Source organism: Mustela nivalis (genome assembly GCF_964662115.1).
Source record: "Mustela nivalis genome assembly, chromosome: 1".
Lineage (NCBI taxonomy): Eukaryota > Metazoa > Chordata > Mammalia > Carnivora > Mustelidae > Mustela > Mustela nivalis.
The window spans coordinates 160,239,711-160,262,622 of NC_139020.1; the positions used below are offsets into that span (position 1 = coordinate 160,239,711).

General features: G+C 51.2%; 1 protein-coding gene and 1 long non-coding RNA gene across 4 annotated transcripts in view; one reads left to right on the forward strand and one right to left on the reverse strand.

Moving 5' to 3' along the window:
- LOC309872844 overlaps positions 1 to 22,912 on the forward strand; it is an 802,828-nt gene that overhangs the window by 515,570 nt on the left and 264,346 nt on the right. The window lies entirely within an intron of this gene.
- The window catches only part of EFCC1 (EF-hand and coiled-coil domain containing 1), a 40,589-nt gene that overhangs the window by 6,934 nt on the left and 10,743 nt on the right, over positions 1 to 22,912 (reverse strand). For all 3 annotated transcript variants that reach the window (XM_082747550.1, XM_082747551.1, XM_082747552.1), the window contains exons 3-5: positions 4,571 to 4,734; positions 2,369 to 2,507; positions 1,026 to 1,191 (exon numbers count right to left, since the gene is read on the reverse strand). In XM_082747550.1, coding sequence (XP_082603676.1) covers positions 1,026 to 1,191; positions 2,369 to 2,507; positions 4,571 to 4,734 — 469 coding nt within the window. The remainder of the gene's footprint in view (positions 1 to 1,025; positions 1,192 to 2,368; positions 2,508 to 4,570; positions 4,735 to 22,912) is intronic.

The following is a 22,912-nucleotide window of genomic DNA, read 5'->3' on the forward strand; positions in this document are numbered from 1 at the left end:
CATGGTGCTGGTGCCCACCACAGATGGGACTGGAAGGTGGGCTTGGGGACACCACTCACATGCCTCAGTAACTCTCCTAACCCCCACTTCCTTGGAATTTACTTAGAAAAGGGGTGGTGGCCATGCCTTTTGGAACCACATCAGACCACAACTATGTCACAAACAGTATGGATTTCGAATTTCAGATATATAAATATAAAACTACCTTAGGTCAACACAACAGTTTGCAAAAGTGCAGCGGGCTAGGGCTTTGTGAAATGGTAACTCTCAATAACACTCTGTACTTGATTACTGGAGAATGGAGTAGAGAGATGGAAAAAAATGCAAAGTGTTCCTATTGGAACGGAGACACCCTGCTATTGGTGTTGCCTGCCAGCTCCCTCCCATAACCCTCAGTAACTTTCCTGGGGAGAAAAAAGTCCCTCCTCCCTGTCATCTGACTTTGATGGAGCTGCTAATCCCTGAACGTTGCCTGCCTACCACAGGGACTGGGCCAGGGACAGGCACATGACCAAGACTGGGTCAACTGGAGTTCTTCCCTGAGATTTTATATATCAGGCTCTTAATTCCCGTGGGTGGGTCAATGGGAGCCTGGAGCTGTCTGTGGTCCTGCCTTTCCTTTCACCACCACATGGAGGAAGCCCTTCTGAAGTAGGGGGAAACGAGGCCAGCACCTGGGAAACACCGAGCAGACAGAGATAGATGGAGACAATCTCGTCTAAGTCACTGGACCCCATTGTTCCTAAAGCTCATCTCCTCTGCTGTTCTTCTGAAGCTGTTCTTGCCAGCTCCATATCCTATTAAATACCAGTTTTGCACTGAAGCTAATTCGAGTTAATTCTATTGTCTTGCAACCAGAATATTCTTCGTTAAATCTAAGTCAAAGCAAGTTGCATGTCCTCTCTGAGTCTTGGTCTGCTCATCTGTGAACAGGGCCCAGTATTTGGCTGACATCCCTTGGGGTTCTTCCAGCTATGAGAGATTCTAGCTTTGGTCCAGACCTCGACCTCTGGGGCTCAGCTGACCTCCTCCCCAAGTGTCCCCAGGGCCTTGCCACGGCAGCTCTGGGTCCCCAGATGCTCCACCAGCATGGTGATGTGGGTCTCCAGCTGTCCCAGGGTGTAGGCATCGTCACCACTGCCAATGTGGCTGAAGTAAGTCTTGAGCTTCTTGGCTGTCTGGTCATCACACCTGCGGCAAAGGAGAGCACCAGCACTGCGGGGTGGCTCTGCAGAGTCTGGTCCAGCCTCAGAATGTGGGTGTTGCTGCCAAGCCTGTCTCTTGAAAGCTAAGCCAGGTCATGGTACCCTCTTCCCAGTACCCTCTTGTGGCTCCCCTTTTTACTCCAAGGAAAAGCCAAAGGCCTCTCCCAATCTGCCCCTGCAATCTCTCTGACCTCCATCCCATTCATCTTCACTCATCATGCTCTAGCTTCAGTAGCCCCCTCACTGCCCCTAGAGCATGCCTCAGGGCCTTTGCACATGCTGTTCCCTCTTTGTGGAATGCCCTTTCCTTGTGTCCTTCAGGTTTTTGCTCACATGGCACCTTCTTAGAGTGGCCTTCCCAGCATCTTCCTGCACCACCCTTTGTCCCTCCCCCATGCTTCACCTTTTCTCCTCACACTTGTCACCACTCACTAGAATAGGGGCTCCGCTAATGGGGTGGTGCTATTTTGCTTATTGCTGTTCTCTCGGTTCTTCCATATTTTCCCAGCTTCATAAAAGCTTGCTGTTGACTTGGGGTCAGGGATAACAATCACCCAGGAACACTGACAGCACTTTACAATATAATTAAAGTCTGTGCTGGCTCTTGGCAGTGAACCAATGGGGACAAGGCACCTTTTAGGCATTTTATAGCTGTGATAGCAAGTCCAAAAAAACCTCTGCCAGACAAGTGTTGCTGGCCCATCTTAGAGATGAGAAGGCTGAGGCTCAGAGAAGTCTGCGACTTGTCTGCAGTGCCCCAGGCATCTGGGTCTTTCTTCCCTCCAGGGTGGGTGTAAGGATTCAAAAAGCCAGGGGGTCAGCTGTAAGAGGCATTGTAAGCGCTGTTTCTCACAGGAGCAATGGGGAAGGAAGGGTCTGATATGTCCTGGAGTAGCACTAGAACTTGGGGCCACATCTTGGGATAGCGGCCAGGGGAGTGTGAGGGAATCAGTGGAACGGCATCTCCGTGCCTTGGTCAGTCACCTCATTTCATCCCTGCATATGCTGGGATATGCATCTCACTTTCCTCCTGTGGACCAGGGGCCAGAGTGTCAGGGGAGCTGGGGATGATACAGTGGGGACTTGAATCCGGTCCTCAAGGTCAAGCTCTGGGAAGGGGCTCTGGGCCTCCAGCGTCGATTGCCCCGCCCCAGCACACATACCCACTCCTGCAGCTGGAGAGGTACTCCAGCAGCGTCTTGACCTCTGCCAGTGAGCTTCGCTCTTTCTGCCACTTCTCACCCTCCTCTTCTTCGTCGGAGGCGGCCTGGCCTTCCACTGAGCGGAACAGCTGCCCGTCCACTGCCGGAGAAGCAGGGGCTCAGGCACCAGGAACAAAGGGAGGGAAACCGGGCAGCCCTCCCCAGGGGCAGGTGTGGGTGGGCTGCACAGAGGGGAAGGCTCTGGCACTATCCACCTCTTTTCCAGAGAGCCACACTCCCACCCTCTCCATGTCCCCACCAGTGAGGCCACCGAGGCTGGTGGGGCCCATCCCCAGGGCCTGGCTCAGGCCCCGAGCTGGCCAGCTGGAGCCCCTCCCTGGGGCTTTACACAGGGTCCCGGGGAGCAAGAAGCTCTTTTCTCTTCTCTGCTTTCTAAGATGACACAACCAGCCAGGGCCTGTCTGCGCTCTCAGAGGTGCATATTATTTCCATGTTAAGGTGTGACCGTCCCAGCCAGGGAGGCCAAGGGGCTGGGGTCAGGGTTCTGCACAGCACAGGCACCAGGGTGAGCCAATTTTCAGCTCTCAGGGAGAGAGAAGGGGTTTCCTTTGCACCTCTACCATTTGGGGGATGTACAGGAAAGATTGTCATACGTGTGACCCTGTGTGACACCCAGACCAGTGTGGCTGGTTGGGGCCAACATTGACCATCCCCTGTGTCTGGTTGGGGTATTTCAGTCAGGTTGTGCATCGGAAACCCCGGGGTTAGGCCACCCAGTATCAGGCTCTGTGTCTGGGGGAGGGGAAGCCCTCCCTCGGCTCCTCACTCCACCCTAGCCCAGGAGACGCATGAGTCCAGCCTCGTGTGAACCATGATTAGTTCTGCCAAGGCAGGGGACCCAGCGTGAGCTAAGGAGAGCCAGGCCAGAATCAGAGTCAAACCTCCAGGGAAGAGAAATGCCGTCATTCTTCTGGCCTGGGAGGTGGAGGGTGTGGGTCTGGAGCTCGTGGGGGGCTGTCTGGTCAGTCTGAGCGGAGCGCCTTCTGCACAATGGGTGCGCCAGGGAGAAAGCAGGCAAGGCAGCAAGAGGTGACATTCCGTGACACCCTGGCTGTGCCTGAAGCTGACTTGGACTTTTTAATTAATCTGAGCCAGTCTGACAGTGACAATAGCCTGATCCTTGTGGACAGATAGTACCCTGAGCAGCAAAGCTGTGTCCTCCTCCCCCTGCAGGGGGAGAGGAGAATCCTAGGCAGCAGAGCTGAGGTGGGCCTGGGCCTCTGTATTTTTAAGAGGCTCTAGGGTGATCCTGGCCACCTGACAGGTCTGGGAACCATGGACTCAGGTCTCCTGACTTGGGACACCCATCTCTCCAGCCTGACTGCCCCGACGGAGTGGGCTCAGGGCGATTCTGTTTTGTTTCAGTAGTAACTGTACCAGACCGAACAGAATCAGGGTTGAAGGGACTGGTCCCTGACTTTTTGGTTGTGTGAGCTGCATTCCCAATATAGGCAATTCATTTTCCATCCTGGCAATTTCCTGACACCATGTGTGTACCGATGTTGTGTACGTGCATGTGTGTTTGTGTGTATGTGTGTGTGGCGTCATTGTTGTCACAGTCATTAACACTGTCCAGGTGCCCCAGGCAAGGGTAGGCGAGGGGCTCTGAAGAGGAATGGGAAGGGCAACCGTCCAGTAGCACCTCCACAGCTGCCCATAACTGAGCCTGGAATGTACCGGGCATGTTCTCAGCCAGCATGGTTCCTCTTTCCACATGATGGTTCCACACCCACCAGGCTCAGGTTCTTGAGACAACAGGCTTCTTTGTGGTCTTCTTAAGGGGGGGATCCATCCAGCCCCTGCTTACACACTTCTGATGACGGGTGCTTACTCCATCCACCTCAGTTCCCTTGGCACCCAACCCATCCCTGCGTGGGACTAAAAGGAGACATTTTTTTCGCACACTGAGTTGGAGCCTGTCTGTGGGAACCACCCTCTCCCACTGGATGTCTGTCTATGCTATGCAGCCTGAGGAGGAAGCCCTTGTGGACTTGGGAAGCCCAGCCTCAGCACTCAGGGAGAGAAGGGTTCTGTCTGGAGGCCAGATGGCAGCCTCAGTGCTGACAGGGCCGTGGGACTGGGCCTGGGCACAGCAGACCAGCTGTGAGCCTGGCAGCAAGTCTGAGTGGGGCAGGGACAAACCTTCATCCAGGGGTCGGCTCCCGGAACCAGAACCGCTGTCTGATTGCCAGGCTCCCTCTGGAGGGCTGTCTGGGCTTCTGGTCCCACTGTCCGGAGGGTCACCTCTCTTGGCTTCCGGCTCTGGGCTGGCTTGTGATGAGATGGAGAGTTGGGTGCCCTCTGACCTGTGGGCAGGGGAGAAGACATAGGTGTTGAGAGAGAGGAGGGGACTCGGCCGGCTTCCCGCAGGAGAGTGTGGGATGTGGACCCACTCTCTTCCACTGCTTAGACTGCACGGGTAAGCTGTGTATGATGGGCCTGAAGAAGACACTGGGTATTCTCTGCGGTTGACCCTACTGGCTCCCTAACACATTAGGCCTGGCATGTTAGAGTCTCAGCCTTCCATGACACACACTCACTCTCTCAGCACCTTTTTCACTAAAGGCAAAGTCTGAGGAGCCTCTGGAATGGATCTGTGTCTCTTCTAATAAGAAGATCAGCAAAGGAAATCCCTTCCTTCCTGCCTTTGGACATTGTCACGTGGATATGATGTTTGAGGCTATGGCAGCCATCTTGAGACCATGAGGAAATGGCTGAGAGAATTATAGAGTAGTTAAACGAGAGTCCTGTCATCTTTCAGCTGCTGAATTAACTAGTCCTGGAGTTACCTACCTCTGGACTTCTTATTATGGGTGAGATCTTTTAAAAAGTCTTAATTGTTTCAGTTACTCTTAACTGCATTAAAATTTAAAGTATCTCTTCTCTTTGGGCTTTGGAGAACCTGCTCATCAATCTGTTTTCTTGGTAGTGTAAAGTCCTCACTTTTTGAATATTCACTTTCCATGTCACTGCAGTTACAAAGTCAAGGAAAAAATGAAAATGAATCTATCATAACATGAAAATATTCACTAATGAATTAGCTGCTTGTTGTTCTTCCCTCCTCCCTCATTGTGCACCAACATCTCTCTCATCTCTTCAGAATCTCTCATTCCTTGTTTCTCTCAGACTATCAGGCGTAACAACCCCAGTACAAAGGGTGTGTAAAATGAAACTGCAAAACTTGGAAAAGTCAGGCAGAGGAAGCCACTGAGAACCGAGTGTGGAGAGTGGGACAGATGAGGACATACCTTGGAGTGTTCCAAGAAATAAAGTGTGGCTGCAGAGAAACAGAGTTTCCCTAGGGAGACAAAGGGTGTGCTACACTAGTCTAGTAATTGCTATTTAACTGAGTCTGTCATTACCCTGCTGATTCAATCTGTAGAATCATGCCCATAATCACATAAATGTGCTGTAGTGTCTCTAATATAATACAAAAACCAAACCCCAACCAAACAAAATAACCCTCCCCACTATACGGCTTCCCCCAGCTACCACCCCTTTCTCTGTCTCCTATAGAGCAGAGCTTCTTGAAAAAGCTGCCTCTGCTACACATTGCTGTTCCAACCTCAGCTTGTCACCCATCCCTGCTGTGCTACTGGACCCAACGGCGGCTTCTCACTGCTTCTCTCCTTTGGCTGGTGAAGTGAACACTACACTTCATGGCGTACATTTCACAGAGTACATTTCAGAGTGCACACATCATAGTGTACATTTCACAGTGCACACTTCATAGAGCATATTTCATGAATACTACTACACAGAGAGCAGTGAGTTCTAAATGACTCTCTCACCTGGTCACTTTCTTCCGGTGGCTTCCAGGAGTGCCTCCCTCCCTGGCACTCCTCCTTGTCTACTTTGCTAGTTCCTCCTCTTCATCCCTATGCCTCTGTGCTGGCTGCTGTGCCCTCAGACTTCACCTGAGAACTTCTTTCTATCCATTCACTCTATAAGGGGTCTCAGCCAGTGCTGTGACCTTAAGCGCTGATGACTTCCAAATGTACCTCCGGCCTGGCTCCTGGGATCCAGTGTTCTGACAACCTCACCCAGCTTAACTGCTGCCTTGGGGTCTCCACCTGGATGTCCCACAGGCATTGCAGATGCCGTGTCTTTGTCTGCTGCTTCTGCTTCCCCTTAGTGAAAAGCGCCACCACCCACGTGGCCATCCAAAGTGGAGGTCATACGTGAGAACGGACAGTCTGACCCATCACTCAGTGCCCAGCCCACGGGTGCTGCAGGGAGGCTGCTCAGCAAAGGGCCGTGGTGTCATGCTATTTTGTGGCCGCTCCCTTGCCTGGGTTTGTGCAGATGTGGACAGAAGTGAAAAGGAGGAAGGGGGAAGAAGGAGTGCCACCCCTGCCCTCGGGGGACCTCTGGGTGGCAGGGAGCCCAGAGTCTTCACTCTTCAAGGCCATGCCTACTGGACTCAGGGCCAGACCCTCACATAGGCAAGGAGGGTGCTGGGTCCACAGAGCAGGGTGTCCTAGAGGACTTGGGGACTTGTGGTTGAGTAGAATAAAAGAGGTTTGAGTGGAGGAATAAAGGCAGCAGGTGTGTTTGGAGACAGATGGGGGCCGGCAGGGCTAGAGACGAGGACTCACAGCAGTTCAGAAGGGGCTGAACAGACCCTGATGGGGTACCCCAACTTTGGGCTGGGCTTCTGTGTGCTATTTTGGGTCCTGCTCTTCCCCTGGACTTACGAGCTCTCAAAGGAAGAGAAGGTTAAGTCAAAGAGGGTGGGGAGCCAGCAGGGATCTGGACCTGGGTCTTTCTTCCAAAGCCTGATCTTGTTCTGTTGCTGCATCCCTTGTGTCACCAGGCCTTGGAAAGTCTCACATATTATAAATGGTGGAAGTCAGTGGAGCTTTGCAGGTATTAGGTTGAACCCTATGGAATTGCTGGCTTTTGCTGCTTTTTGACCTGCAAAAGGGGAATTTAAAATGGTTCAATCTGATCCGATAGGACATGTTTGTATAATGTTTCTTGATTCAGGAGTGATTATCCTGGTTTGTGAAAGGATTTGTTAGAATTTTCTGGCCTAAGGGCTGCCTGGTTTGCTTAGTCGGTGGAACATGTGACTTTTGATCTTGGAATAGTGAGTTTGAGGTCCCTGTTGGATGTAGAGATTACTTAGGTATAAAAATCTTATAGAAAAAGAGAAAAGGATTTTCTGGGCCTAGAAATCTGACCGCTATCGGCAGTAAGACTGGACCACATGGCAGAGGTTTAAGTAGGGTTTCCCATAAGAATGGGTCCCTGAGGGTTGGGGGAGGAGATGGAACTGCCTGGGTACGAGGCAGAGGGTCACTGTGGCCCTGCTGAATGATCTCGTAACCTGAAGGTCCAGCCTCCTTACAAACGTCAGCCCCAAGGTCACGGAGCTGACGCTGCATCACCTTACATCTCTCCTCTCCCCCTACTCCCGGGCCATCAGCACTTGCTACCATGGCCATTTTCTGGAAGACAGCTCCGATCCTGCTCCAAAGCCCTCAGTGGCTTCCCATGGCCAACTAGAGAAGCCCAGATCCTCTGATACTCCAGCCCCTCCATGGAGGAGTTTCTGAAGTTGCAAAGCAAAGATCCCAAGGAAGAAAGAACACATTTCACTCAGGAGGGCCCTGTGGGTGCAGAGAAGTCCCTCTGCTCTCTTCCCACCCCCAGTGCTGCCCCTCCAATCCCCACTGCGGTGCCAAAGGGAGTGGAGGTCAGCTCTGGCCCTATCTCTCTTCCTTCAAAATGCTCTCTGCAGCCAATAGGAAGAACTCCAGTGTCCTAACACACCACCGAGGGTCCTCCGAGATCTGACCCACCCCTCCAGCCTGATCGCTAGTGATGACCACTGGGCACAGCACAGCCAGGTGCACATAACCTCCTGTGTGTCACCCTCGGGGCCTTTGCACATGACAAGCACAGCTAACACCTATATGGCCTTACTGTGTGCCAGACACTGTACTGTTCTGAGTATTTTGTGCCAACTCATCTAGCCTCCCCAGCAACTCTAAGGAGGAATGATTCTTCTTGCTGCCATTTTACAGATGAGGAAACTGAGATGCAGAGAACAGAGTGATTGGCCCCAGATCACATAGATTCCTTTGTCTTCAGTGTGCACACCCAACTTAGGAAGCTCTGTCTGGAAAATCCTACTGGCCCTTCACTCTCCTCTCTCTAATGCACATCCCACATCCTCCCCTGTCTCTCGAATGGACTCCCAGAGTTCACATGCTCTCAGGTGTCCTGTTAGGATCTGTGTCCCTCATCTGATTGGGATCTCCTCTGGGCGTACAGCACAGGGACAGAGGGGTCCAGTAAAAACTGATTGAATGAAACCACTGATAATAGTGGGGGTGAAGAAGAAGAAGGGCAGGTAAGGCCTGGACCAATCCAGAGCTTGGATGGGGATCCGAGGGGATGGGGAACACTTGGGGGGGGGGAACAATCTTAGATTGTTCCAGAAGGGACAGAGAGGAGAGCATTCAATTTGAAGCCACAAGATCCAGGCGGAGTCCCAGCTCCAATGAGCTTTACCTGTGGCTCAGGGGCTAACCTCCCTGCCCACGTCACTGAGGAGCGGACCCTCAAAGTGGAAGGATGAGGTCAAGTTTCCTAAACCACAGACATTTTTAAAAAATATTTTATTCATTTATTTGACAGAGAGAGTGAGATCACAAGTAGGCAGAGAGGCAGGCAGAGAGAGAGAAGCAGACTTCCTGCTGAGCAGAGAGCCCAGTGCGGGGCTTGATCCCAGGACCCTGAGATTGAGATCATGACCTGAACCGAAGGCAGAGGCTTAACCCACTAGCAACCCAGGCACCCCAACCACTGACATTTTTGATCACCGACCCTCTTGCTTACTGTATGGATTTTATTTAATAGGAAACATTATTACTAGTAGTGAAAAACCAACATATTGTCATGCATAGAAAGTAACCAGAAAAATACGTAAAACAAAGTGAGTCCGTTGTAGCTAGGCCTTCTTTTCTGTCTGCTCCTGACCCTGAAGCTGTTCTTTCTCCCTTAAAATGGGGGTTAGTCCTGTGAGGACCTAGAGATTCGCCAGTTCCAAACCAGGAATGAGAAGGCGCAGCGCCCTTGCTCCATGCCTCCCCCGCCTGGGAACCCTTCTGCGCCTCGATGCCACTCTCCTTTGGGAGCCCTGGAGGAACTGGGGGAAGAGGGGACTCCTGTGACTGCAGAGGTGCCTGTCACTCAGCAGGCATTAGAGAAGGTTCTGGGGGAAAAGGGGGGCCCTGGAGGCTGCCCACTGTCCCCTCGCAGACTCACTCCCAGAAGGGCCTGAGTCCTCGTGTGCGGTTGGGTGTTGTCTCCAGCTGGTCACATCTGTGCACTGCCTGGAGCCTGGGGTGAACCTCTAATGTCTCCCTCCTGTCAGAGGCTGACGGCCACAGCTGGCCACCAGCCCAGTGGCTTGCACAATCTGACAAAGGCCAGATGTAGCCCTTCCTCCTTTCCTCCAGTCCTGCAACTCCTGGCCCTTGGCTTCTGGGTCTCCAGTGGACAGACTCCCCCCTTCTTGGGATCTAGCATGGCGGAAAGGGGTTGGGGGAGCCGCCAAATCTGGGTTTTGCCCCACAGGACTGTGGCTTTACAGTGTGACCCCCTCCCCAGCCTTCATTCCATTCTCCCATTCACTCATCAGGAAACACAGAGGGGCCCTGAGTCCCGTGAAGAAAAACAAGATGGCCGGCTGAGGAGGAATGCCTGTGTCCGCCGGCCTTCGTTATGCCGCGTCCCAGTGAGTCTGCATGTCTTCCTAGCCATCTGCCTGCCCATCTGCTGACCTATCTGTCCATCCATCCATCCATCTATATATCTATCCATCCAAACACTTTTTCTTAGCCCGAATTCACAATGGAGTTTTATATTTCCATTTGTCTTCCAACCGCGGGAAGCTCCTGCCTTTACCAGCATTTGAGGCCATTTGAGATGATGCCCAGATGAACAGCAGCGTGTGTGTGTTTTAAATAGCTAAGCATTTATTTTTAATATGTATTAAAAAACAATTAGCCTTATTTCACTTAGCATGGGTTCCATTTGAACCCATGAGACTGTTAATCTCAGGAAACTGAGGGTTGCTGGGTGGTTGGGGGGTAGGGTTAGGGTGGCTGGGTGATGGACCTTGGGGAGGGTATGTGCTATGGTGAGTGCTGTGAACTGTGTAAGACTGATGATTGCCCCTGTACCCCTGAGGCAAATAATAAATTATTTGTTAATAAAAAAAAAAGAAAAAAAACAATTAGCAAACACAGCAAACAATTTTAGTTTTACCTGTATGATAATGCTATACCCTTCCTTTATTTTTATTTTTTACTTTTAAAAGATTTTATTTATTTGAGAGAGAGCGTGAGCAGAGGGGGAGGGGCAGAGAGAGAGGGAGAAGCAGGCTCCCCACTGAGCAGGGAGCTGGACATGGGGCTCCATCCCAGGACCCTGAGATCATGACCTGAGCCAAACGGAGACACTTGACTGACTGAGCCACCCAGGTGCCCCAATATACCCTTCTTTTAAATAAGTTTATTTAAGTAAAAAGAGTGATATGATTTAAGGAAAAATGTTAATCAAATAATAGTACAGGTGCGATGCAGGATTCTATCCCAGGACCCTGGAATCATGAACTGAGTCAAAGGCAGATGCTTAACGACTGAGCCACCCAGGTGTCTCTAGGCACCCTATTTTTATAGTGGATATTTTAGAATATCCCGGTGTGATCCCAAAATGATCTGGATAAATAATATACCTAATCTTCCCAAATATTTTAAAGCAATTAATGTGAGGCTCTAACAGTGATCTAAAGTAAAAAGGGACTTTATGATATATATTTCAATATGTAAATATTATGACATGATATTTTTAGATGTTTAAACCTATTTAACAGGGCTAAGATTTTTTTTTTAATTGAAGTGTTATTAACATGCAACATTATCTTAGTTTCTGGTGTCCAATATGGTGATTATACATTGAGCTTGGCTTAGCCGCGGCGTGGCTACCACCTGTCACCATACAGCCCTATGACAATACCACTGACTACCTTCCCTATGCTGTGCCATTCATCCCCTTGACTCACTCATTCCATAACTGGAAGCCTGTATCTCCCACTCCCTTTCACCCATTTGCCCATCCCCCAACTCCTTCCCCTCTGGCAACTATCAGCTTGCCCTCTATTATGGATCTGTTTCTGCTTTTTTTTTTTTTTTTAAATTTTTTAAAGAAAGATTTTATTTATTTATTTGTCAGAGAGAGAGCAGAAGCAGAGAGAGAAGCAGGCTCCCTGCTGACAAGGACTTGATCCTAGGACCCCGGAATCATGACTTGAGCTGAAGGCAGTGGCTTAACCAACTACGCCACCCAGGCGCCCCTTTTTCTGTTGTTGTTAAAATGACTGTTTGAATTTGACACTAGGAAGGTAATATTCAATTGCATATTGTTGACATTCTTTTCCTATGTTTGACATTTTGAAATAAGGACTAAGAAAATATATTTGGATGGATGGACAGATGGATGGATAGAGAGGCAAATGGACAGGCAGATAGATGGGTAGATAGATATGTAGACTCACTGGGACACAGCACAATGAATGTCAGGGGACATAGGCATTGCTTATCAGCTGGTTAAGCACAAGTGTGATATGGTTCTAAAATGGTGAGCAACTCTTGGAAAATTCAAACAATTCAAAACAAAGTATAACCTTCCCACTACTCACACAGCATTGCATTCTTGGAAAATCCATTGTGCATTAAAACTATGCAAAAAAATAGTATTTTTCTAGGTAAAGCAGAGTTAGATTCTAGTCTTAGATCAGGGTAGTGAAAGCAAGTTTTTCGTAGAATGAACGCCCAGGGACATCTGGAAGTCGTGGGAGGTACAGGGCAATCCTGGGTCGCACAGGACCTGTGCGGAGACTCATATCCCAAGTGTCAGGAACCCTAGTCACTGAGACACTCCCTCCACACAAGTTCCCAGCATGTCAAGGGGGGAGACATACCCTGTGTAAGCTCTGTCCCTGATCCTCTGTTCTAGCCTCATGCCCCCAATGGTTTTGGCAGCCTCCACCCAAACCTAGCTCTAGGCTGCCTCGTTGGGGGGACTGTGAGGTGCCCGACTGATGGATTTGGACTTGGGGCTGCCAGGTCAGCCGCCGGGGCCGTGCCCAGGCCCTGGGGAAATCCCCAGGATCTGCACCTGCCAGGACCCACTGGCATCCTGGCCCCTTCCCCATGTGGCCTCTGGGCTCTCCCAGAGCCATGCAGGATTGGGGATGGGCTTGTATCCGTTTACTCCTGGGCCAACCTCTCAATCAAGGGGTGCCCTCATCAAGTCCCTTGCCCAAGTCACTGAGACTCGGCCTCCCCAGCTTTCAAATGGGGACATTGCCCCCACTCATGGACGAGAGCTGGGGCTAAGTGAGGCAACCACATGCCTGGGACACAGTAGACACACTATTCTTGTTGGTTCCCATCCTCTGTTCCCAAATGCCTCCTCCTGTAATCATTTTGTTTTCTGAAAACCTTGAATAAATGCTTGAGTGCAGGGATAGGCCCACAGTTCCTTTTTCTTTTCTTTTCTTTTCTTTTTTTTTAAGATTTTATTTATTTATTTGACAGACAGAGAGATTACAAGTGGGCAGAGAGGCAGGCTCAGAGAGAGGGAGAAGCAGCCTCCCTGCTGAGCAGAGAGCCCAATGCGGGGCTCAATCCCAGGATCCTGAGATCATGACCTGAGCCAAAGGCAGAGGCTTAACCCACTGAACTACCCAGGCACCCCAGGCCCACAGTTTCTTAATCTGATCTGTTCCGTTGAATATGGCAGCCGCTAGTCACCCTGGGCTACTGAAGTTTAAATTAATTACAGGGAAATGAAACCAAAGATTCAGTTCCTCACCCATGCTAGCCACATGGTAAGTACTCAGTAACCACATGGGGCTCACGGCTACCGTATTGGACAGTGCTGAGGTAGGCCATTTCCATCATCACAGAAAGTTCTGCTGGACAGCACTGAGATCATGTTAAAAGGTAAAAGGGGAAGTTATAGTTCAGAGTCATTTTATCTGGAACTGTAATGGTCACTTGTAAGCCTCCTATTCGATTCACTATTATGTTCATGCATTGACAAATCTGCTGAAGTTGTAATTATCTGAACCTAGAACTTGACTCTGCTGTAGCGTAAACACAAAAACATATCACGAGTGAGGTTCCTGCCATAATCCCAGCACATCCCTCTCCACATGGAGAAAACCCAGCCTGGGTCCCTGCCTATACCACCCGAAGGGGTGTGGCCTCTATAGAGACCAAAATTGAAGGGCAGAATTGAAATAGAACATAGAGCAGAATGAATGACCTTGAAACGCGGTATGGGGGACAGCTCAAATCAAAACTCAAAAGCAAAATCACAAGGCCCAAAGCATTTGGTGAACCGCATTCCATCAGAGAAGACATGGGAGCCCGCTGGTGTCCCCTGGCCACATTCTCTCTAAGTCCCCCGCAACCCGGGAATTCCTCCCCGGGGTATATTTTCTGGGGGGAAGTTTCCATGGCCGTCTGCAAGGGGGCATGGTGGAGGGTGTACATCAGTGTCACCTGCAGATATGGGAGCTCGACGCAGCTCTGGGATTGGGTGTCTGCCTCTGGGACTGGGTGGGAGACTCGCCAGGAGGAGAAGCAGAGGACAGACATGCACATACCCAGTGCCCCCGAAACACACGGCACTGAGCTAAGAATGCAAAAGACAGAGTGAGGCCTAGAACGCTGTGCCAAGATGGACACAAAACATAGACACAAAACCACACATTTTGCAAGGACACGACAAGAAAAAACACGGAACAATACGAGAATGGTCGTCTATAGGACAGATAGGGTAAGGGCAAGAAAAGGGGGAAAAAAATCCATTCCTACCCCTGCTCCAACCCAAGTCTCCCATTCAGAATACACAAGTTCCCAAGTGTCAGAATAAATGTCCACCAACGACCAGCATAGAAGTTGGAGGACATTATCATTTCACACAGGGGCTGGCCAATGTTTCCCGGAGAGGGCCACGTAGTGAATATTTCGGGCTTGGCAGCCCATGTGGTCACTGTTGCAATGACTCAGGGCTGCCTTTCTGGTGCAAAAGCAGCTACAGATAATACAGAAAGGAATGAACATGACAGTGTTCCAGCAAAACTTTATTTACGGGTCCTGAAATTTGAAGTTCATGAAATTCTTCTGTGCCAGGAATATTGTTCCTTTCTGGAGTTTTCCCAGCCACTTTAAAAGGTTAAAATCAGAGTTTGCACCAGATGCAAAAACAGGCCCGGTGCTTGATTTGGCCCATGGGCCATAATTTGCAAACCCCTGATTTTTTTTTTAAAGATCTTATTTATTTATTCGACAGACAGAGATCACAAGTAGGCAGAGAGGCAGGCAGAGAGAGAGGGGGAAGTAGGCTCCCTGCTGAGCCCAATTCGGGGCTTGATCCCAGGACCTTGAGACCATGACCTGAGCCGAAGGTAGAGGCTTTAACCCACTGAGCCACCCAGGTGCCCCTACGAACCCCTGATTTAACTGATGGCTTTTGCCCTCAGTGCATAGACTCTAGTCCAGGGAAAACAGGTTTAATCAGTGTGGCAGACTGAGGTCTCACCTTTGTTCCTAAGGCCAGCCAGCCAGTACCTTCTGGATTTGCTAAGAGCCCTGAGCGAGGATATGGAGCAAAGCAACTATCTGTCTGGAAGGGGCCACGGAGCCATGCTGAGGGGAACACAGTATGTCTGTCCGTCTGGGTCAGCAGGAGGGAGAGATGTTGTTTGTAGCTGACAGGCGAAGGGGGTGGGCAGCTGACAGTGTGTGGGATGCGCATTCACACGCAGGTGCAGGCTCACTTGAGCTCACAGGTGGCGTCTGATGGCATGGGACCTGAGTGCACAGATTGGCTGGGTCTGCCCTGCCTTGCTTTTGGCCCGAGTCTGACCCTCCAACCTGCATATTGACTGTATTGACCCTTGACACCCTCCCAAAGAATTCTCTTCCTGCTTCAGTGAGCCCGTGTCATGTCCTGTTGTTTGTGACACGGACCCCTGGCTGGTATGGCCTGGAGCAACTCATGTTCACTTTTCTAAACTTCACCTTTCTTTCCAAAGAAACGTCTTACCGTGGTGTGCACCGTGGTTACTGCAGGGTGGGCAGAATTTCTAGGAATGACTCAAGGTTCCACACCCTAATCCCTGCAGTCTGTGAACTTGGGGAGGTGTCATTCTCGTGATGGTGTTACATTATGTGGTACAGCTGATCTCAAGGGGGTTATTGTTCCCATCTAGTCACATGAGTCCCTTTAAAAACAGAGCTCTAGGGGTGCCGGGGTGGCTCAGTCGGTTAAGTGTCTGCCTTCGGCTCAGATCATGATCCCAGGGTCCTGGGATCGAGCCCCGTGTTGGACTCCCTGCTCAATGGGGAGCCTGCTTCTCCCTCTTCTTCTGCCCCTCCCCCTGGTCACACTCTCACTCTCTCAAATAAATAAAAAATCTTAAAAAAAAAAACAAAAACAAAAAACAAAAAGAGAGAGCTCTCTTGGTTGGCACAAGAAAGGTCATCAGGGAGAGCTGAAGCATGAGAAGGACTGGGGTCCTTGTTAGCTGGAAGGTGAGTGAGGTCACATGAAGAGGAGTGTGGAGTGTGACCCCAGAGCTGACAGCCATCAAGGAAATGGGGATCTCAGTCCTACAACTGAAAGGAACCTAATTCTGCCCACACCTGAGTTTGGAAACACATTCTTCCCCTGAGCCTCCACACCTGGCCAATGACACTGATTTCAGCCTCCGGAGAACCTAGGGAGAACGAAGCCAAGCCTGCCTGGACTTCTGGCCTACACCGTGTGAGATCGTAAGTGGGTGTTATTTTAAGCCACTAAGTTTGTGGTAGTTTGTTATAGTTGCATAGAAACCAAACACAGTTGCACAAATAGACACACCCGTCTGCCTTGATGGCACACACAGCCTCAATTACGCTTTCAAGCACAGAGTGCCCACGTGCTTCTAGAGAAGAGATCTGATTGGTCTGTGCTGATCATGATGATTCCTTCCCTTTACCAAGGATTGGTTTAGGGATAGGTGTGTGATGTGCCTCTGGCCAATGAGAGGGGAGGGGAAAGTCTTCCTGGATGATCTCTGGGAAAAGGGAAGTCCAAGGAGGAAGTTACGTTTCTGTCTGTGGATGTGGCAGTGATACCTGAGGCCATGGCAGCCAGATTGTGACCATGAGGGGCATTTGCTGACAGGTGAAGATGACAAACTGAGGATGACAGTGTGGGAGGATGAAGAACTCTGTCCTGGCCCAGGGCACCTGGGTGACCAGTTGGTTAAGCACCCAACTCTTGATTTCGGCTAGGTCATCATCTCAGGGTTGTGAGATTGAGCCCTGCACCAGGCTCAGCAGAGAATCTGTTTGAGACTCTCTCCCCTTCCCTCTCCCTCTGCTGCTCTCCCCCTCCCACAGCGTGCTCTCTTCCTCTCTAAAATAAATAAGTTAAAATCAAAAAGAAAAAAAAAACCTATAAGCATCTTTGCAGACATCAGAGTTGCAAAGAAACTGCTTTCCCCTGGGCTTCTCATTCACGATCATCAGTGTCCTTAAGATTTAAGCTGTTTGAAATGGGATTTTGTCTTCTCTCTTTCTCTCTTTTTAAGATTCTATTTATTTATTTGAAAGAGAGAAGGCACAAATGGTGGGGAGAGATGGAGAGAGAAACAGGCTCCCCACTAAGCAGAGAGCCCAGTGAGGGGCTTGATCCCAGGACCCTGGGATCATGATCTGAGCCAAAGGCAGACGGTGAACCTACTGAGCCAACAAGGCACCCCTGGAGTTGGGTTTTCTGTTTCCTGCAGCGTAAAGCATTGTTACTGAAAATGGCTCACAGCACTGCTTGGGGGTTAAATGAGATTGTGTACGGAAGTCCTTAGCACGGTGTCTTGTGCCCAGCAGGAACTCAGAAATGCTGGCCTGTGTTCTTGGGGCTGCTTCCTTCAGCCTCAGCCCTGGGGTGAGTCCGTGTCCAGATGCAGAAGTGGGGCCAGCGGGGAATACTCATCTGTGTCTATGTGTCTAGCTATAGCACTGTCTCAAGGGCCTTATCACAAGGAAGTAGCTTCTGTGATGACAGGCTGGCTCAACCAATATGCCATCCATAGGAGGGGGAGGTCACAGGCAGGCTGGTCACAGGCAGAACCCCTTCTCTTTTGCAGAGGAGTCCGCCGTCTTGCTTTAAAGGCCTTTCAAATGATGAAAATGGGCCCACCCAGACTATCCAGGATACTCTCCCTTACTGTGAGTCAGCTGATGATGGGCTTAAATAACATTGGCAAAATGTCTTCACAGCAAGTGTAGATTCCTGTTTGGACAACTTGGGGCTGTCACCAAGGGATACCTCAAGGTGACCCAACAGAAGACCATCACCACTTGACCCCCCCACAGACCACCCCCTAACACAGCCCCTGTCCCCTACCCCCATCCCCTACCCCGGCTCAGCTTTATAGAATGGATGGAAAGTGTCACTTGTGTTTGCTTCTCTTTCTGCTTTCAGCCACCAAGCCACTCATGTGTTCTGTGAGCTCTGGGAAGCCGTAGGGTAGACAGGACACCCAGAGCCCGGGCAGGGCCTGCTGAGGGGACCCGGGGCAGGAGGGAGGAAGCTGCCAGGCAGGGGGCCAGGCAGTGAAGCCCGCCCCGGAGGGCCTGGGGTCTTGTGCACAGGGCTTCCTTGACTGCCTGGCGTTTCCTGAGTGAAGCCTCCCTCCCAGGAGCAGGAAACGGAGACTAGCATGTGAAAACAAGAGAACAACAGTAGGAAGAAGAGCTTGAGAGGGGGGCTATGAAGGGTGAGCTGAAAATAAATCATGAAGAAGGGAGCCTTCAGGCCTGGGAAGTGCTTCTCCATGGCCCCTCATCTCTGGCTGCCACTCGCCTCTATGGGGTGGGTGACAGGTGCAAGGGGACCCAGCGGGGGCTCGATGCTGCCGCTGGGGAGTCCCCAGAGGCGTCTCCCAGGCTGGCTGCTCGTTCCATCCTGTGATTCATCGGACAGACGCATTAGTGAGCCTGCTGCTGCCCTGGGTGCGAGAGATCCCGCCCTCAGCCACAGAACAGCCTGACCTCGTGGAATTTACCTTCCCCTGGGGGACGCAGATACGAATGATGTCATCACAAAAGTACATTAAGGACAGAAAAGGCCAGGGGCTGTGAGAGACAGCAGAGGCACAAACTGGATGGAGCCAGGGCCTCTGAAAAAGCAAGCCCTGGCGAAGGAGACCGGCAGCGTGGACGTGGGCTAGGTGTGGCAGGCCTGACAGCAGGCAGGAACTGAATGCCAGAGGCACAGAGTAGAAGGCGCTGGGGCTGGATCCATGGACAGTGGCCAGATCATGCAGGGCTACTACGGTGACTGTGAGGAGGCCAATGTTTATTCTAAGGACAACAGGAAGCTACGGGGTTAGATGTGGGTTTAGAAAAGCTCCTTCCCACCCCCAGCCACTTCGTGGCCGGCGGACTGGTGGGGAGCTAGGGAAAGCCATCACATCCGGGCTGGTCCTGGCCCAGTGGGTGGCGGGTGCAGCTGGGTGCAGCTGGCGGGGAGCAGGTGGGTTGGAGACATGGCAGGACTCAGAGGGGTGGGCTCTGAGATCCCAGCTCAGATAGCTCCTCAAGGAAGCCTCCTGCCACGGACTGAATTCATACGGAGTCCTCCCCCTCCCCCACCCAGCACTTCAGAGAGTGACTGTTTGGAGACAGGGTATTTACAGAGGTGATCAAGTTCAAATGAGGTCACTGGGGAGGCCCTAATTCAATCTGACTCGTGTCTTTATAGGAAGAGGACCTTAGGACACAGACACACCCAGCTGGAGGGCTATGCGAGGACACAGGGAGAGGACAGCCATCTGCACGCCCAGGAGAGAGGCCGGGAACACATTCTCCCACAGAGCCCCCAGAAGGATCCAACCCTGCCGACCCTTGGCTCCAGGACTTCCGGCCTCCAGAACCATGAGACAATCCATGTCTGTTTAAGCCAGCCATCCCATGGTACTCGTCCTGCAGCCAAGTTAACTGATACACTTCCCTGAGGGCCACAGTCAAGCAGCCTCCCCTACCTCACCCATTCCCCCTCATTCATCCTCTTTACTGTCTCCCCCAGTGAGGAGGTCCATCCCATGAGGGCAGAGACTTTGTCTTGGTCATGGCGGCCAACCCAGCATCGGCACTCTCTGGGGATGTGACAAAATTTGGGTGAACCAAGAAAAGTCAGTAGTTATTTCTGACAGAAATTGTGAAGAGACTACATGAAGAATCTCTATCCTCCACTCTCACTGGGTCTCTCACCGCTGTTGGCCCCAAGCTTCTCCAGCTCACCTCAGTCCTCTCAGAAGAGTCCCCACTGCCCCCCATTCAGAGCAGAGCAGGGGAAACCCCAGATGTTTCTGATAGTCCATGCACTTGCCAGTCAGGAGGAACCCTTGTCTTTCCTGGGCTTAGCCCTCTGCTGGGCTCAGTGGCAGCAGGGACAGAAAAGAAGGGCGCTGGGTACCATCATTGCCTGCAAGAAGCTTCCAGTCTAGGGAGAATCCACCTTATACCATGTGACCCAGACCTGGTCAATCACAGAAATTGGTCCAGAGTATTTACACGACCCCTCTTGGACCAGTCTGCACATTCCATGTCCCTGGTGTCAGTGCTTGGTTCAAGGATGGGCATAATCATGTCAGGATAATCAAAGCTAATCTAAGGGTTTTGTTGGAACTACTAGAAAGGAAAAGCTCTTTCTCTTGGGGATGATTGGGAGGATGGGAGCTCATCCTGTGTTGGCAGCTGTCTGCTCCCATATAGGAAGAATGTCTGAATATGGAGCCAACTAGAGGAAAGCAGAGATAAGAGATAGACTCCATGTGTCATTGTTTGGGCTCCTAGATGCAGCCATGCCTGAAGCCATACTCTCAAGCTTATGAGTAGATAACACCCCCCCTACCTTTCAAGATTTATTTAGTTATTTTGAGAGAGAGGGGAAGAGAGAGAGGGAGAGAGAATCTACAGCAGACTCCCCACTGAGTGCAGAGCCTGACACAGAGCTGCATCTCAGGATCCTGAGATCATGGCCTGAGCTGAAACCAAGAGTCAGACGCTCAAGTAACTGAGCCATCCAGATGCCCCAATGCCCCCTGACTTTAAAATTTAAGCAGTTTGGCTTTTCTTTCAGTCATTAGCAACAAGTTTCCAATATAATACAGTGGTCCCTCTACCTTGAAAAAAGTGTACATTTATTTCTCACTGTTTCCTCTACACAAGGGCACCATGATTATCTATATCGCAGGCCATCCCAACAGAACGTCCCAGAGACCATGGTGCTGCTTCCTCATGTGCTCCAGAGTTTCTCTGGCTTAGGCCTCCGGCAGAGGCCATCTCTAGCCCCCAAAACGAGCAATGGCAGGATCCTGGTTCCGGAGCAATGAGGCACAGGAGGCCTCCTCACAGACACGGGCCTCTTCTTCCAATGTTGCCTCATGGGTAGGCAGTACATTCCTATGTGGATGGACCACTCTAGAGGAAGGGAGCCATCCACATGTACCAGGACCTCTGACTTTCTAGAACATCAAGATACGACGCTACACAACAGACACCCAAAACACTTTCAACATCTGGCTCTGAGGCCCAAACTTCCGCTCTTTCATTTGCCCTGTGCTGGGTGCCATGTTACATACAGCCTTTATATTTCTTTGGATTTTTGCTTCCAGAAAGGAAGTTCCCTGGCCGGACGTTTGGTGGTTTTGTCTGACCTGCGTCCTTCTTCTGTCTCCTGGCGACAGCCCCCTAGTGGCCTTGTGGAGCGGCCCCGCCCCCATGTTCCCTGGACTGCAGGGTGGAGGGCGCGTTCTGGCCCTGGTCCCACGGAGTATGCCAGCACCCTTGCCTCAGGCACCCTAGCCCTGGATCTGTCACCCAGGCTGGGTCAGCCGGCCCTCTTCCCTGGGACTTTATGCACAGGTACTGGAAAGCAGTAGGTTGGGTCACCAAATTTGAAAAGCAGTGAATCTGGGGTCACGGCAGCCATGTTCCCTATCATGTGGAGCAGGAATGAGTAAAGCAAAGTGGGGACAGGCTGAGATACATGACGCATGGAGTGTGCTGGTGGCACGGGGCTTTCGGTCTGCTCCAGAGTATGGAGTGGATGCATGAATGCCCCCACACAGATGAGAGGTCTCCCGCCGCAAGAGGGCCAACCCCTGACAGCGACATCTGTGAGTGCTAAGTATGTGCCAGGCACAATGTGAAGTGCTTTTTAGATCCCATTTAATTCTTGCCTCATGATGTAGGCCCTAAAATGAACCCCATTTTCCCGGTGAGGAAACTAAGGCACAAACAGGTTGAGTCAGAGTTTCCCAAGAAGTATCAAGGCACCAAAAGAAATAGAGAGCATATCAAGGTAAGTAGAGAAGGCAGGTCATGGCCAAAGGCAACCTGTCCAGCCCCTCAGGCCACCCTGGGTCCTATGTGTGGCTGGCTCTGACCTGAGGACCCTGGTCCACTTGGAAACCATCTGCAGGCCCCAGGACCCTACCTGGCTTGAACCTGGACAAGGTGGGACTTGAAAGCTGGGGATCGCAGAGCCCATCCCCTAATCTAACCCCAGAGACACAGGAACTGAAGCTTGTTCTGAACCCCCCAAAGAAGGCAGCACAGACAGCCTCAGACTCTGGGACACTTGAGGGCTGTGCCCTCTCCTACCAGGTGGCCTTTGGCAGATCACTGTCCCTCAGTGGCTCCAGCTTCCTCTCTGAAGGCCACATCTGCTGCACACATTAGCTGGTACAGTCCAGATCCCTCCCACTGGTAGGGGCACAAAGCCCCAGACCCTGGGCTGTCAGCCAGAAGTGTGGGCTCAGCTCTGTCCTCAGAGAAATCCAGCTGGGGACATGCACTTGAATGAGGTTTGACCTCTCTGGGAGATTCTACTAATCAATGAACGCCATGGTTCCTCTGCTGAGCTGTCTCCATTCTTGGGGCTGAGAAGGCCTGTCTCATTCTCTGGGCCCTTCTGGCCCTCTGTGCCCCCGCTCTGGCCACGATGTTCATGTAGACATCCACTAGAGGTTTCTGGGAAGGTTTTGCTTTTCTGGCCAGAAAAGAACAAGATGTCACCCTTCTTTCTGCCTTCCTTAGGGTTGTGGAGCCACTCCTGGACTTCTAGGTGAGGTGTGGACAAGGAACCCCCAATATATTCAAACCACTGTTAGGTGAGTTCTCAGCAGCTTGTAACTGAAAACTGATAAATCCAGTACTAGGGACAACTTCCCAGCTGCCCGCAGCATGGCGCCCTTCCACAGGTGTGGTGTGACCGTCCTCGTGCAATGCTGGGCCAGAGTGTATGACCTGTGGACGATGTGGCAAGAGGCTTCAGGGAGGTAGTACAAAATTGTACCTGGAGATTGAATTGAGATCCGGGTGGTGTGGCTTGCTAAGG